The sequence below is a fragment of the Colossoma macropomum genome, unplaced genomic scaffold (assembly GCF_904425465.1).
Source record: "Colossoma macropomum unplaced genomic scaffold, Colossoma_macropomum, whole genome shotgun sequence".
Classification (NCBI taxonomy): Eukaryota; Metazoa; Chordata; class Actinopteri; order Characiformes; family Serrasalmidae; genus Colossoma; species Colossoma macropomum.
Window position 1 is genome coordinate 33,265,682 of NW_023494805.1, and position 16,577 is coordinate 33,282,258.

At 45.2% G+C, this 16,577-nt stretch overlaps 1 protein-coding gene across 2 annotated transcripts in view; it reads right to left on the minus strand.

The window, feature by feature from the left end:
- Positions 1 to 16,577, minus strand: part of epha4a (eph receptor A4a) — a 41,277-nt gene that overhangs the window by 24,209 nt on the left and 491 nt on the right. For both annotated transcript variants that reach the window (XM_036596322.1, XM_036596323.1), the window contains exons 2-3: positions 14,912 to 14,979; positions 12,583 to 13,246 (exon numbers count right to left, since the gene is read on the minus strand). In XM_036596322.1, the coding sequence (XP_036452215.1) occupies positions 12,583 to 13,246; positions 14,912 to 14,979 (732 nt within the window). The remainder of the gene's footprint in view (positions 1 to 12,582; positions 13,247 to 14,911; positions 14,980 to 16,577) is intronic.

The following is a 16,577-nucleotide window of genomic DNA, read 5'->3' on the forward strand; positions in this document are numbered from 1 at the left end:
TCCGTCTCACTGGCCAAAAGCCTGGAAACCTACATTATAGGTGTACATTTACAGACTGTAGCATTTACAGACTGTAGCACATCTGCTGTAAGCCGTCCTATAATCCATTCATCATTTGTCAGGTTTTGACCACAGGACCACCTGCTGACCAGATATTGTTTGGAAGGTGGACCATTCTCAACTCAATAGTGACTAACATGGTAGTGCCTGTGGTGCTGGTACCAGTGTTGCTAGGCCTTTTATACCTGTCAGTGTCACTGCTTGATCGAGACTGGACCACCACTCAAAAATGGCCACCCATAGGAAAGAAAAATCCAAAATAAGATCTTCATAATAGGGCTGTAGTTTATCTTTACACAACAATGAGATCAGATTAAACAACAATGGAGACTTTTGCTTAACCCTATGGGGTCCTCAACCTTACCCATGCGTCAAATTCAATGTTTCTATACATGTTTATGTGTCTTTGCGGTAATACAGCACAGAAATATGGTTCAAACGTACATAAAAAGGCCAACGTACAAGCAAAAGCATTATCCTCTGGGTAGCCAAGAGCAGCTCTGTGGTCAGAAACTGACCAATGATGAAAGGCTGGGATAGGGGTGTCAAATTCAGTTCTTGCTGGGCTACAGCTCTTGCAGAGATGAACGATTTCTCTCTGAATTAAAATTACTAATTACTAAGGCCAAGGTAAATGAAGCTGATAGTTGAATCAGACATGTTTAATAAGGTAGAATGCAAAGGGTCTGCAGTGCTGTGGCCCACCAGGACTGACATGTGGGCTACGGGATGGCTAATCATCAGATGCGCTACTGTGCACCAGAGAGGTGAAGCTACAAGGTAGGAGTTTCTCATAAATTATATAAAGAGAGAGCAAATGACTCATCTTCACATCTTTAGGCACTTTACCCAAGATAGCAAACATTCCAAAAATGGAATCACGTTGATTGCATATATTTTGTATGCTCTCCTTATTGCTTGAGTCACTGCTGACTTCACCAGCCCATAATTGCGCCCGTGGTTGATCACACGCCCGAACAAGCAGAGAAGGAGTGAGCAAAGCAAAGCGTGAGGGAAAAAGGAGGAGAGAAAGAGAGATAGATCATTATCATTCTTGCCCTCCAGTGTGAACTGATTGGCTCATTGATTCGCTCGCCCTCCTCTCCCTCTCCCTCGCTCCCACTTTGCTTATTAATTACGTCTGCAGTGACTGATGAGAATCGGCTGAGGCTCCGTCACCCCAACGTGCTGCATGCTAACACTGCTGCTGTGTGGGTGTACAAGTGTGAATGTGTGAGTGTGTGTGTGTGTGTGTGTGTGGAGCGACGCTGATTGATCTGGCTCTAACCCTGGTGAGACTCATTCGTCACTGCTGGGCCGCCCCCCGTCAAAGTACTGAAGCTCTAATCCACAGGTATTCACTTAGTTTCATTCATCTCCTCTCCTCCCTCGCCCCCTCTCTCCCTCCCTCATTCCCTCCCTTTCTTTCTCTCCATCTCTGTGTCTGCTGCAAAAAGTTTCCAAGGTCTTATGCGAGATTAGTGGGGAAAGCCCGGATGTATAGCTGTAAGAAGACACCCAAAGAGGACAAAAGGAGTAACCTTCGTACGCAACACGAAAGCAAAAGTAGATCATTACGTGGCCATCTGGTGCTTGCGTGTGGGGTTTGTGCATATGTGTGTGTGTTTATGAGTTGTTTGACAGCGTGTTATGAAAGTCCCAAAGGCAAGGAGGAGGACAGTATGGTATATATTCAGCCACCCCAGGGCTAAGCCTTTCTGAATCAGAAATGCCTCCCCAGCCTGGGGTCCGGAGCTGATGGACAGGAGGCCCACCTCCACACATACACACACACACTGATTCAAAGCTGGAGACCATCCCAGGAATGTCTCTACCCAGGAGGGGGTGGACTGCAGCAGGTGACAGGAGGAAAGAGTGCACCCCCCCTACCCCGACAGAGAAATGAACGATACAGAAGGGTTTGAATTATAATGGTACTATGAAGATGTTGATGTCTTTTCTATTGTATTGCATTTCTACACTGCTTTGGGTGAGTTAAAAAAAATGTCATGTTAATTTCAACTGAAAATACAACTCTAAATATAAATCCTTCCTGTCTCACTCTTTTTAGAGGTCCCGAGCCAAAGATCACCTGACAAAATAGTGTTTCAGGCCAGGCTTGGGCCAATTCTTCATGTACAATAGTCATTTCTCATAAAAGTACATTTATTTTTATTTGAAGGAATAAGCCTTCGTAAATTCTGCACACCGGTCACGTACAGTGCAGAGCTTGCAGTAATATTTTGAGTTATGAAAGCTGAAAGGACTGGTGCGTCCGATCTTCTGCAATACATTGACCATGGATGCAGCCGTTCCACAGCACCGCAAGCTGGTTTGGGTTTCTGATTTAGCAGTAAAAGTCAGGCCTGGTCAGGTCAGGTCATAAAGTCATAGGTACAGGTCAGGTTTGGGCTTCAATTTCATGCCTGTGCAGGCCTCCAAACTCTTGCTCTTGCTCTTTCTCTCCGATCTCTTCCCATCTCTATTTCTTCCTCTCCCTCTCCCCCCTCTTTCTCTCTCTCTCTGTAAGTAGTTTCAGTAATACAGTTCATTGTCTTTCTCTCTCTATCCTCTGAAGGGTCCAGGCAGCTGTGCCGCCAAAGAATCATCTCGCATTCCTCACAATTCATTCACAGCAAACAAGCAAGGGCGCTGCCTTTGGGTGTGCGTGTGTGTCTACAGCATCATCACCAAAGCCTTGTTCCCTTCCCGCATCCCAATTTCTCACTGACTTTCTACTTATCCTCTGTTCTCTCGCTCTCTTAATCCCTCTCTCACTCTCCCTCAGTGTATTCCTTCCCTCTCCCCTGTTCATTTGTGTTGGTAATTGCCTCGTTGCGTTGGATGCCCAAGTATGATTCCCCAAAGCAAGGCTAAGTTTTCGCAAAACAAAGTGCCTGCAATCACAGATTTGGCAATCTCCCGAGCACTTTATTTCAACATGTCACCCAATTGACGCATGCTTTAAAAACCACAGAGCGGCTCTCCATTGGCTGGACTGGCAGCAGCCAAACATCAGTCTGATCAGTCATATTAAAATGTGCGGTTGGGGACACCGTGAGATCTTTAACTGGCACGTCAGACATCTGAGCAAGGCTGCATTGCATTATGCATTGGCCAGAGCGCGGACACTTGAGTGTTTTCTCCCTGCCAGCAGCAGCAGGGCTTGTCTGACAGCTTGCCTCAAGGAAACGAAAGGAAATCTCGAAGCTGCTTGACAGGATCAAGATTCCCTATTTGATTTCCCAGCGTTTCCAAGACTGTGGTGGCCTTCTGTTCAGGGATTCAAAATCTAATTGTGCAAAGTAGGGATGTCCTGATCAGTATCTGAATTGATCAAGGTATGTTTTAATTATCTGGTGTTGCCTCTGATTCCAGTTCATTCTTAAGGCTATTTTACCCTATTGTGTAAAAGTCTGCAATGTGAAACTATTTTAAAGTGGAAAATGCAAGCAACCACTTGAATCTGCAATGTGTGATGGCTTTATGAGGCTGGAAAAAATAAGTACTTCAAGGATATTAGCGCAATTTCTAAACAAAAGTTGTGCATGCAGGGTGCCACAGAACAGTGATATAAAAAAAAAAGTTCAAAAACCAAAACATATCATTTCAGAGAGTCAAACTATCCACATAGTAAAAATGAAGTGATTTTACTGCAGCATTTTAAAGTAACTGCCAGCCTTGCATATCAACTGGATTGGTTTTTACTAAGTTAATGGACATCTGTAGATACTCAATATTAAAGGACTGGGAGGCAAAAAAACTTACATCCTTAATTGTTAGTCACTCCACTCTTGTGTAGTCCTGAGTACAGTTATACTGAATTTAATTCCATCTTAGAACTGCTCATTCCAAGCAATAGGCACTTTACAATCTACAATATCCACTTCATGAGCTACAATATAAATAGGTGTTGTCTCTCTCTAACCCCCACCAGTCCCTCTCTCTCCACCAAGCAGCGCACCTATTAGCAGGGCACCTCTGCTACAGTAGGTCGGAGAGGGCCGCACTAAGTGCCATTGAATGGAGAGGTCTGTGTGTGTTAGCGCCAGGCAGAGAGTGAGAGAGAGAAGGGCCCTATTGATTCAGGGGGCTTTTGACATGCTAATGTTCTCACTGTCAGCTTCGCCCCCCCCATCCCAGCCCCCCCCCCGCCATCATCCTCATCCAAGGGCCTTCAAAGAGAGGCCAGCCTCACAAAGCAGAAGGGGGGGATGTAGTATGCTAGTCACTGAATGGACACCCTCGCTTTGCAAGTAACTCCTGCCTCCGCAGCAGAGCAACTGGGATGCGAAAGGGACGAGGCTGCACAAGAACGGGCGAAATTCACACCCGCTAACTCTCCTACTCAACTGTTTTAGCACATCTAGTAGCACCGAGCCAAAACAACCGGCAACAATTGACGAGCCAAAACAAGCGAGAAACTCTCGTATGGAGAACGCACTCACTTTTTAATGATATTGTTTTTTGCCTAGCACTTGGACACACACAGGAGCGGGCTAATATTGACAAAGGCTTTCCTAAGAGCTGAAGCTAGCATGCTAGCGAAGGCAGTGTGAGTCATAGTGTGTGAGGGTCGTTGCACTCCTGGGGCCTGGCTACCATGTGTGCGTGTGCTTGCGCTTGTGCAAGTGCGTGCGTTTGAGTGTAATAGGTGCTGAGAGAGGCAAAGTGCCGCCGAGCTCTCTGATTAATGTCCGGCTGGAAATTCAAAGCGGAAAAGTGTCAACGCCACAACCGCGGTGACTGATTTACAATCTACCCACTTCTATGTTTGGCCCTTTTCTTCTGAAACAGTACGCATGCATGCATGCTTTGCTAAAAGTTGACCCGGGATGGTGTGTGGGTGTTCGTTTCTCATTTAGAAAGCTCTACAGGCACGCTCGACATACGCCTTGCTCACTTCACCGTGTCACGTGTTAAAGGGTGGAACACGCCTTCGTAATCCTGTTAACGGCCAGTCACACTACAGCACTGCACATGTGCTGTGACTCCCATCTAGTTCACTCCACTCGCATATCCGATCGCAAGCGATGAAATCTCCAAACTGTCCGGGGAGCAACTTTGTGGAGACATATTTTCATGTCAGGAGTGTTATACTAATACTGAGAGCTGGAAGTCCAGCTGGCTAAATGGGAAGCAGAATTATGAACCACACGGGGAGGGAGGGGGGGTCAGAATTGCTCCGATTACAATCTTATTTCAACAGTAGGTGGTAAAATTGGTGTTGGGAGCTTATATCATTTCATATATCCATGGGGGAGGCATTCAAGTTGTTTCTGCAGAGGAATTACTCATTTGATAGCATCTGATACCACACTATGGAAAAACACTATAACACTGTTCCTGTGTATGAATGTGTGCAGACTAAGTTAGCATCGGTAAGACTGACATCCACTGATGTTACACGCTGCTGTTGTCCGCTCTGTCTTCACCCGAACAAAGCCATAAAGTCAAAACTAATTGCTTCCAGTGACGAACCAAGTGGCTCAGTCCTAGCAGCTGGTTTTAGAGTGGTCCAATCCACTCCAGCAGCTAAAGGTAAAGAAACAAACCCCTCCAGTCTAAGCGGGGAGAATTCAAGCCTCCATGCCTCGGCCTCTCCAAATAATTACAAGTATTAATGCCCATTGTTCAGTCAGCAGCGTGAGCCCTCCGGCATAATTACCACTATTACTCTGCATTGTGGAAACAAGGCTGCCGGCCCTTAAATAATCCCATTACTCAATCCATCTTTTCATCCGGCTGCCGCTCTCGTGCACGCACTCGGGCCTAATTGACATCTGTTAACTGACGTCCTATCAGATCTCTGACAAACAGGCTCAGAGGAGGTGAGACGGAGCTTTCTCCAGGCCACTTCAGTAGGAATATCCCCCCGTTAGGAAAATATGAGCCCATGTGTCGCATAGTTTTCCCACAGCACGGAGAATATTTTCCTCAAAAAACGCTAATGTGGATAACAGTGATTAAAAGTTAGTGGGGATCATACCGCAGGGCTACATGAGCATAAAATAACAAAATCAAACTTTCATATACTGGTCTACACTTGAGATAATAGCTTGCAATACAGTATTAATGCTGACACTACTTCAGAAATGTAAGGCCTTAAAATGATTCCCTTGAAAAGTAATTCATAAATACAAAAAGCACAAAGTTTGAATTATGTATCTTGGTGATAAAAGGAAGATGCTTCATGTTTAAATACATACTGTATGTACAGCTTTGTTCCTGCAGAACGAATGCAAGAATAAACTAAAAGAATTAAACGGCAAAATTAGAACATATAACTATGGATACATTGAAAAATAATGCTCCATACCTTAGATAATATTTTCTACTTCTAGTACAAAAGCCCCCTACTGGCTTTCCTTCATTTTTCGCAGTGTTAGCATTTTTCTGTGAGAGGATTGTGTACTTGATCACCTACAATGTTTATGAGTTCAAGTGTTTATGTTGAAACAGAACATGGGGAAATTTGACAAAGAGTCTCTTGAAATGTAGTCGTTTATACGGCCGTGAAACAGTCCAGTGTTTATATAGAGCAGATTTACCAAATGGCACTTGGATTCATTCGTGTCATTCGTCATCATAAATCAAGCTATGACGCCTTCCCGAACGCTTCATTAGTGGAAGAAAACAAGCACATTCGCTAGGTCCCACAATCCATCTGGCGCGTTTGTCTGAAGAAATTTTGGCATCGTCCTAATCAAATCCAAAGACAAAGGCACTCAGCAGCTATGGCGACTGTCAAGTTTAGTACGCCCAGCATCCATAAAACGGGTCAACGACCAGCAAAGCTCAGTCCAAAGAAAAGGATGGCTCTGGTTTTTCCCGCCGCCAATCTTGGCATGGTCCCGTTCGCACCCCCACTGACACTAACTCTGGTGACCTCTGACCCTTCTGGATGGAAGCCAGCCTATAGTAAACAGCCAAGCGATTATAACTCAGCACTCTGTGGAGGGCGGCGCTGGGCACTGGAGCACGATGGTGATGGACACCTTGTCAAATGAACGTTAGCCTCTGGCATGGACCATGTGTGCAGAGCAACAGTTAAAAAAAACCTGGGTTAATAAGGGAGGATGAGGGGAGAGTCATTCAAGCCATGAGTCAATAAGGCTCAGGCGCATGAGGAGCAAGTCAATCAGGAGCACAGACTCGGATATACAGATGCTCTGCTGGAGTGAATTGGCTGGCTACGCTGCTGGAATTAGCTGCTTTCACGATAGCCTTGTTATTGCGATCTAATAGAGCCAAACTGCATGCCAGCCCCTCATTTTGGGCTACTAGGACAAAATGATAATGAAGTAGAGCTGGAGAGCTGGAACTGGAAGTTTCTCATTAAGAGAGCTGGACATTGTTACTAGGATAGTTAATGGTAGCTGTCGGGCTGAAAACGCAGGCTGGGCGATACGGAAAAAAAGAAAACAACATGACAATATTAAGTTAACTGTTTTTTGGAACAAACAGAATGTACTAAAACAGTAGTGACACAGTGTTTTATCTTTTAATTCAGCATTTGCAAAACGCTGGAAACCAGAAGAAACAGGAGAAAAAAAAATGAATAGCATAACAAAATGGAATAATGAGCTGGCTTGTCAGATACTTGTTTCTATGCAGTTTATGTAGTTACTAAACAGTGGTTGTTGTGGTTTATAGGCTTTCTGAAACTGGTCTAAATCTGTTTTAATCTCACAGTTGTTCTGTGTTCTAGAAGAACAGACGATGCCCATGCTGTGGAACACAAAGAGCAAATTCTGTCGTCACTAGGGTGACATTGGTGGATATTAGTGGAAAAGTCAGGCCTTGTACCAAAATTTTTCTAAGATAAATTAGAAATCAGTGCTAACTGTAGAACTGAGAGGTCCAGGCCCACCTGGAGTCACCTCCACTCCTCCACCTTCCCAGTTGTTGTGTACTGCAGACAGACTCAGACCCACCGTCCATCCATCAGCCCATGACAACTGAAGGACTGGGAGTTGTTGAGGGCATTTCCGCACAGGAAGACCCGACCATGATAGACAGGACGGGGTCAAGGAGAACGCACACACATGTGCCAATGAGCGCGCACGCACACACATTCGCCCACAGCAAACAACAGGACTTTGACAGTGACAAGCACCCAAAATGGTGGCAGGGCGGGAATGGGACTAAATTTAATCCGTTACGTTTAGATTTAGAATGTACGCAGGGCCATTCAAGACGTTTAACCATGTAATTCTATATGGTTAACTATCTAATTTAAATTTAAATGTGGAAATGATTCTGCACAGCCTGCTGCATTGATCACGGATTGAAAAGAATGGGATGAGCACCCCCCCCTCTCTCTCAGAAGGGAAGAGAACGCTATTGTCTACACAAGTTTGCTGGCTTTGCATTTCATGGACGTTCAACATATGCAAATGATTTATCTGTTTGATATCAAAGGGCATCCCTCTTCTACTTTCTCTCCATCGCTCTCTCTCGCTCCCTCTCCCTCACTCCCTCCCTCCTTTTTACCCGAGACAGCTGACGGCACATTCACTGTCCAGCGCAGAAGCCCTGGATGGAGAACTGAAGGGGATCGTGACAGGAATCAACATATGCGCTTGCCATCAAAAGCACAAAAAAGGGGAAGCGATGAATATTCATAGCGTGGAGCGCTTAGAGCGGATGGAGGCTATTGTTTGGCGGAGAAAAAGAGCAGTAACAACAACACACAGCTGAGGCTGATGATGAACCCCACACACCTGCTCATAATTATGACAGGACTGAGATAAACATGCTAGCTTTTTCTAATTAGACGCACACATACGGAGTACACTGCATACCGCACGGACGCACACACTGGAGTGCTAATACTCAAATAGAGACAGTGTTTCAGCCACTTGCTTTGACACTTGGAAAGTCAGAAATCGATACAGTTCATTAAGTAGCCCAATTTGGTCAATGTGTGATTAAAACTCGAATTCACTTTTACACCGCAAGTCGAAACGAGCCACACTCTATCAATTTGGCACAACAATGCTTTAAGGCAGGGGTGTCCAATCTTATCCACAACGGGTCGGTGTGGATGTAGGTTTTCACTCCAACAAAGCACGAGGTCATCTGATGAAATGTTTGAAGACTAAGACTAACTGATTAAACCACACCGGCCCTTTGCAGATGAGACTGGACACCCCTGCTTTAAAGGAATCCTCCAGTGCCAAAGCAACTGCCTACCGTCTTCAAGTATAAGTGTTGTTAGGTGTTTATTTACCTTCTAAGTGCAGGCAAACGTGTCAAAATTGTGGCAATCAACTGTATCAGATGCAGTAGGTAGATAAAAGGTTAAAAAAGGCTGCAATGTTTCTTTTAAACCACTGGCCCATGACATGTCCCATTTTCCTCCACCTAGAACGTGGTGCTAAGAAAAAACATCACAAAATTTCTAGAGTTCTTCAGGGTTGTTAAGGGAAAACCATTTTTCAGTTTCAGTTTTCCGCCGATCTGAAAAGTTCACTTCCACTCTCCAAGATATCACATACCTAAAGGGCAGTTTTCTTATTATACCAATATCTGCAACTCCATTTTGGCTAAAATGTCAATTTTAAGGGCATGGTGCCTCAGACTGTTCCTGTTCCACTCTCCATAATTCATTTTTAGAATATCATCGCTCCAAACCTGAAATGCATGAAAACAGAGCTCAAGCCGACCAGGAAAATGGACCACAGTTACGGTTATATTGCTGGCTGGCCTGTATTTGCTATGTTGAACGCACACCCACGAGTTGGCCTGGATATTGAAGAAAACTCTTACCATTACATTTTGGGTCTATAACAGCAGGGGTGCTTTCTAATACTAACAGCTGGCGACCATCACACCAAACGCTGCCCAACTCCCCACAAGGCATTTGCCCATTTCAAACACATCCAGCATTTCTCCCTCACTTTTTCCCAGCACATGAGCAACGAAAGCGACAAATTCTCACAAAGAAGAGAAAGGCGCAAATCCCCGGGCTGCACCTTCCTCCTGCTTCCATTCACATTTAAAGCACTGGCGGATTTTTTACGCTTCTCTTGGCCCTATCTCTCGCTCGCCCTATTTCCAGACCTGCCCCGGCTCAGGCGCAGCTGTCAAAATTTTGACGTCTTAATCAGTCTCGGCCATGACCCCGGTCTCGGAGTGGGCGTGGGGGGGACACCCCTGACCCCGTCTAGTGTTCCTCTTCTCCTGCTCCTGCCCGCCCCGAGACCCCAACACCCCAACAATCAGGCAAAGGGTGCCATTGACGCCTTCTGGGCTATGAGGCTTGTATCCCTTATTCTCAGTGGGCTTTTTTTGTCACGAGGCGTCCAAGACGCCCCATTGAGAATGTGCTCTCCCCCTTTCTATATGTCTCACATTGAAGGTGAACCCATAGCTCCCTCCCCCTTATCCAGGCTACACACATGGGCTTATTAAGAAGACACTGACACTCATCTCCAGGCTGGGAGAGTGGGCCACCTTTTGAACTTTCCTCAATGGGGATGCGACTGCCTGTTGCCTGGTTGAGGACAACATCTGATGGGTTAATCCACCACGGATGCCTGGGCCACAATACACAGTTAATGAAAATAGCAAAGAACGCGGGGTCTCCAGCAACACCGTGTGGAGAGCCATCTCCTATGAAAGATCTTCCAACACCTCATAAAACCTGATTGAACTGAAATATATATTTTTACTACATTTTGTGCTACAACAATATTAATATGGGCCAAAATCAGACACTATGCATGTGTTCGTACAGTTGCATATATTAAAAAAGATGTGTTCCGTATCAGGCTTTTGGAGTCGGGCTTGTAATTTGCGATAGTGATGGTTGCCAACACATACGATATCCCAGTGGTATAAAAACACTGCCTAACTCCATTTCAGAGAGTAATAAAGTCATTATCTCAAACTGTGAAGTGATTTAGAATTTTCCGCTAAATGTCCATATGGAAACGACCTTCAGCATCCAGTGAATTATGGCACCGTTTCCTTTGTTTCAACACAGCTGTGAAGCACTAGAAACCACAGAGAAAGAGAGAGGGTGAGGGTGAGAGACAGAAAGAGACTAAAGGAGCGAGAGAAGGGAACCCAGTTGCTGTCACCTTGCTCCACCAATAAAAGACCCGCCAAAAAAAAAGCTGACAGTTCTTTTAAAACGACTAGTCTAGTGTACCCCTTCGAGCAGCCACCCATATACACACAGACACTAAGAGACCGCCCTGCAGAGGCAGTTCTATCCCCCATCCCAAAACCCCACAGGAGCCCTAAATTACACCCCGTATTTGTCATGCAATTAGCCTGCTGAGATAGCCCTCATAAATAACCGGCAGTGGACTGGCTAGCACGCCGTTTATCACCCGTGCACAAGCAGTGACCCTCTCCTCGACCAGACGCTTTTTACAGCGAGGTTACAGAGACAGAGGGGCTGTTCTCAAACTGTCTGCCTGTCCTCGCCTCTCCCCTTCATCTGCACTGACCCCTGCTTCACCCGGACACTGTGTGGAGCCCTTCAGCGCCCTTTGGCCCAGTCATGGACAGTGAGAACCAAATGCAAAACTTAGAGAGCGCAGAATGGCCTCACTGTGACACATACCACATAGTTTATCTGGCCTACTCTTTCTCTCTCTCTCTCTCTCTCTTCCTGCCCTCTCCTTGCGCTGAAACAATCTCTCACCTTGAGAAAGAGCATGCGAGAGAGAGACAGAGAGAGAGAGAGAGAGAGAGAGAGAGAGAGAGAGAGAGAGAGAGAAAGATCGAACCTACGATCTAATTAAAGTGCATTCCACAGACGTACGCCACACGGCTGCCGCTCGAACAAAAACAATTAGCGCTAGCGCTCTTCGCTCACAAATCCGCAGGGAGGTGTTCTGATATCAAACAGAGCGATCCGTAATCACCAGCAGGCCCCCTGACCGGCAACAGCCGCGTAATCCGCCAAGCTCTGCTGAGTGTCCAGCTGTCTGTATCAGGGTAAACTTTTAACGTTTTCCAGTGAGAAAACACAGCATGCCCGCGCTCAAAACACACCAATGTTTTGCCTTTTCTTCCTCACCTGGAAATTGTAAACTGCCATATCACTGCTATACTCCCTTTTTGGGGAGTGGGTAACAAATGGAACACATGTGTGGGATCAAGGAATATGTGGTTCTCCATATGAAGCGAAGGCCTTCAATTCAACTAAGGTGTTGTTTACTTAAAAACAAAAGTGCTCTATGATGCTTTATAACATTCATGATAAGTGCCGTAATTTCAACAGATTGCAGTAAACTACTGGAAGCAATGGGGGTGAAATGGCTTCTATTGTTTCCCTTCACCGCAAAAGAAGAAGTTGCTCATTACACAGGCAGAACTTCAAATGATGGGGACGGGCACAGTGAGAGGAAACCGCAGAAGGCATAAGAGCTTGATTAATTGAACAAAAGTCTATCGATGAATCGATTACAGACAATTAGCTGCCTTAACTAAGTGCCTGCAAAACAAAGGATGGCCCAGAACCCCTGGAAAGCATACAAAAGAAGCTACCAAATCCCTTACCTTGGCAGGCTCCTGTTCGCTCCTCAAAACCCGGGTTGCACAAGCAGTTTCCAATAGGCACCAGCCATTCGCCATCTGCCCCACAATACATCTTGGGCACTTCCCGCTCTTCCGAGTTGTCCACACAGGACCCGCGCACCTCTACCAGCGACGAGGTGTCCGCCCCAGTGGTGGTGTCTGGGAACTGGGCCAGATTGCGCACGGTCAGAGGGCACTTCTTGTAAAAGATCCGCACGGACACCAGGGCGATGCACGCTCCCACATCCTGGAAGGCCAGGTAGAAGCCCTTTCGGGTCAAAACGCCCACGTCCCGCACTTCCGTGTTCAGCTTCATAATGCGGTCGCCAATGTCCACCTGAGTGAAGCTCTCATCAGCGGCAATGGTATCGATTTTGCTGAACTGGTTCTCGCGGATGTAGCGCTCCTTATCGTTGTTGGACTCGTAGTAGTACAGGTTGAAGGTCTCCTTGCAGGTGCCCATGACTCCCGGGAGGCTGTTGCAGTCACGCAGGGTAAATTTGATCTCGATGTAGACTCGCTGGGCACCGCCGCGAGCGATCCAGTCCGTCCGCAGCCAGTTGTTCTGGTTGGGCTCCATGACGTTGCACACCTGGTACGTCCGGATGGGCGTGTTCTTCTCGTCCATGATGCTCACCTCTTCCCACTGACGGAGATAGTGAGTGAGAGAGAGAGAGAGATTCAGTTATAGAGCCCTTTATCTCAGCAGGTGCACTCCATCCTACACATGCAGGCTGGAAGAGAGTCTAACTGCACAGCTGCATTGACTTGCATTGATTACTTTCTGATGATGAGAATTTAATCACGCATCTGCTGTGTTTCTGCCATCCCGTCAGCTGTGCGCTCTCCAGAAGAGAAGCATTTGAAAAGTATACTTTCAAAGCACCATCGTCTAAGCTGATGGATTCAACTGTTTGGAAACATTCTGGCCTCTCCGGGCTCTTGAGGGAGCCACAGAGGAAGGGAAATGCTGGAGAAGATTTGTGTTTGACAGCACAACTTGAAATCTGGAACTACTCAAGGCTGTGTCAAGCGTCCATTATATCTATATACAACCGAGCCCAAACTTGCATTAGCAAAGGTGTTTCTGGAGAGTACTTTAAAGACTTGGACCTTTTTCTGGACATCAATATTTAATCCTCTTTTTAAAACTGTTTGGGGAGACAGGGGATGTTAACCTAGCAGTGGTGAGAAATTACAGTTTCAGAAACTTTGGACATTCCACTCTTAAACAACATTTGACACTCCGCTCTTAAATACTGCATTACGTGGTTGAAAATAGTGTCCATCTATGTTTTTAATACGGACAGCCTCTGCTTTCTTGAAGGCATTTGCTCGTGTCCAGACACTGTAGGTTAACTGTGCACAAATGCTAAAGCTGTGACATAATACCGTTTTAGGGAGTTTTAGAGTGTCGCTTTCTGGTGAGGGCATTAAACAAAAAAGCTTTCAAAAGGCCTGTCATGATTTATGACCCATCCTTTTTTACTTTTTTTTTATAACACATCTTTATAAGGCATCTAAACCGCCAAAGCTGAGCCAGAGTTCACAATCAGACCTGAACACTAGACAAAGAATTGAGCTGAAGTCCTCAGTATGGTGCAATTAACCAAAAAAGCCGATCAAATGAGGGACCGTGATTCAGGTCAGACTATACAAATAGGTCATTCCAATAGAGATGCATTAGAGATAAATCCATTGTGCATACAAGTCCAAAGCCAGTCAACTACTGTATATCCTGACTAGCATCAATACATAAAAGACACAATCCATTGTCAGTTCTGACTGATCTGCACATTCAGACACAGGGGTGGCAAGAAACTACAGCAGATGCTTGATATAAACTCACAGTGGCCTACAACAACCAGTGTAGCCTAGGGGGATCCTCTGTAATAGCCATTATGTGAAATTAAAATACTAGCTCCTTGTCATAAAAGAGATTTTTTTTCCTCCCCATTTTCCTTCTGGTGTGCGGAAGCCTTTAATTTGTTGAAACTGCTTTCTGTAATAGATGGACGTAAACCGGAACAGGCCTATGTCAGAATCCGCGCCTGCAGTACTTGCTTCTAGAAAAGAGCTTTCAGCGACTTTTTCGGAGGCTCTTGGCACGCTCCGGCGCTCTGAAACAACTCAAATGATCATCTGTTTTTATTCAGCACGAAAGACTGACGGCGCATTTCCGCAAAGGGGGAAAAAACCCCACAATAAAGCACTTCTTGTTGACTCTTTGGCAGTTTCCCTTCCAAATATGATTGCCTGAAACCAACAAATATTCTTTTCTCCTTTGTGACTCCTCGTTGGAAGCACTTACCCCTCCCTCTGCCGGACTCGCCACCCATTTCAGCTCGCCCTGCACCGTCCTGGAGTCCAGCAACGTTACTGCAGACAGAGAAGAAAGCAGACAGGAGAGATAAGAAGGTGAAAAAAATAGACGAAAAATAAGAAAACGAGGGCTGAGGAACTCGGCGCCTTCGCTTAGGAACCATATTTATGAGCGTAGTTTATGCGGCCATTAGCTCGGCCTGGCCAGTTCCTCCAACTGCGGGCAGGCCTCAGGAGCCTTGTTTTGGGGGTTTCTTTTTTTCTTCTTCCCCTCTTCTCCTCCTGCCCTATATGAAATATGGCTCTGTTGCATGAAAGCTGTAACTATAGAGAGCAAAATTCCCAGTGTTGAATGAACACATTTGGTGCCTATTTAAGTCCACATGGCAACGAATTAAGAGTTCAGCTCTGTTGTTCAATATTAATTCTACACTGTAGAAGATAATTCAACACAGATCTAAATTCATCTAAATGTGAGGTAACCTAGTGTTCTTGGATCTGCATAATGAAAGAAACATACGATACGATCGCATACGAACGCAAAATCTGACAAATAAACACAGACAAGCACACAAATAAATAAATAAATAAATAAACAAACACATACTCTCTGAAATCCACAACAGCAGGTAAACCCTTAAAAACAGAGCAGCCACAAAGGGTTCTTTGAGACACACCACATTTGGTTCCCATGCTTGAGAAACAGATTTGTGAGGAGTGAAGAACCTTTCAAAGGTTTAAAGAACCTCCACATGATGATCTGGAACCTTTCCACTGTGTGGATGTTCTTTTAAACTTTAAAAATGTTCTTCACACTCACATCTCGCGAACAAAAGAGGTTCTCGCCACTGAGAGGTTCTTCAGGGAACCGAAAGTTCTATGGCATCACACAAAGAACCCTTTCAGTTTTAAGAGTGTAAATTAGACCACCTTGCGGTATTAAAGCGAAACATGTAAGCATGAATACCTGGCTTGGAAAACTAAACCCTGCCCTGTGAGTCTATTTTAAATTCACTGTTTTGGAGGTGGTCAGTAACGTTACGGGAAAACAGGAGATTGCAGCATCTCGGTTAACCGTCCTAAAGCTATATTCGAGGGTTTTTTTCTTAAAACCCTTCGTGAATTCCTTACATAACACGAACGAAAATGGTTACACAGCATATTAATGTCCGAGCTGTGGCTGAATTACACGATGCTTCCAATTCGCCAGCTTCTTGTTCGAATTTTTCCGTTCCACCTTAAAAGGTGCAGCAGTTCCATTCTGGCGCCTGAGAATGTAGAATCAGAATGCAAGTGCTGCACCATTTAAGGTGGACCGGGGAAATTCAAACAAGATGAGTTCAGCTTCGTGAGCTCGGACGGCGTTTCAGTTTTGCTGAGGTAACTTATTTGGTGTCGCCGGTTAACCGTCAGAAAAATAGCTAGTTTAACGTTAACTGCTTAAAAATTTGTTTCTCCCACACAGAAAAAAACGTGAGTATAAAAGTATAAAGGAAGAAATTGACTATAGTTAATATAATGTAGATTTAAAGCTAGGCGGCTTTTCATTAACGCTGTTTGGTACCGTTTTTTACGATGAACGCTTCGTGTTACACAAATTAGCCGTTTAACCGACATTTATCTCAGGAAAAAAAACATTTTACCTAGCTAACGAT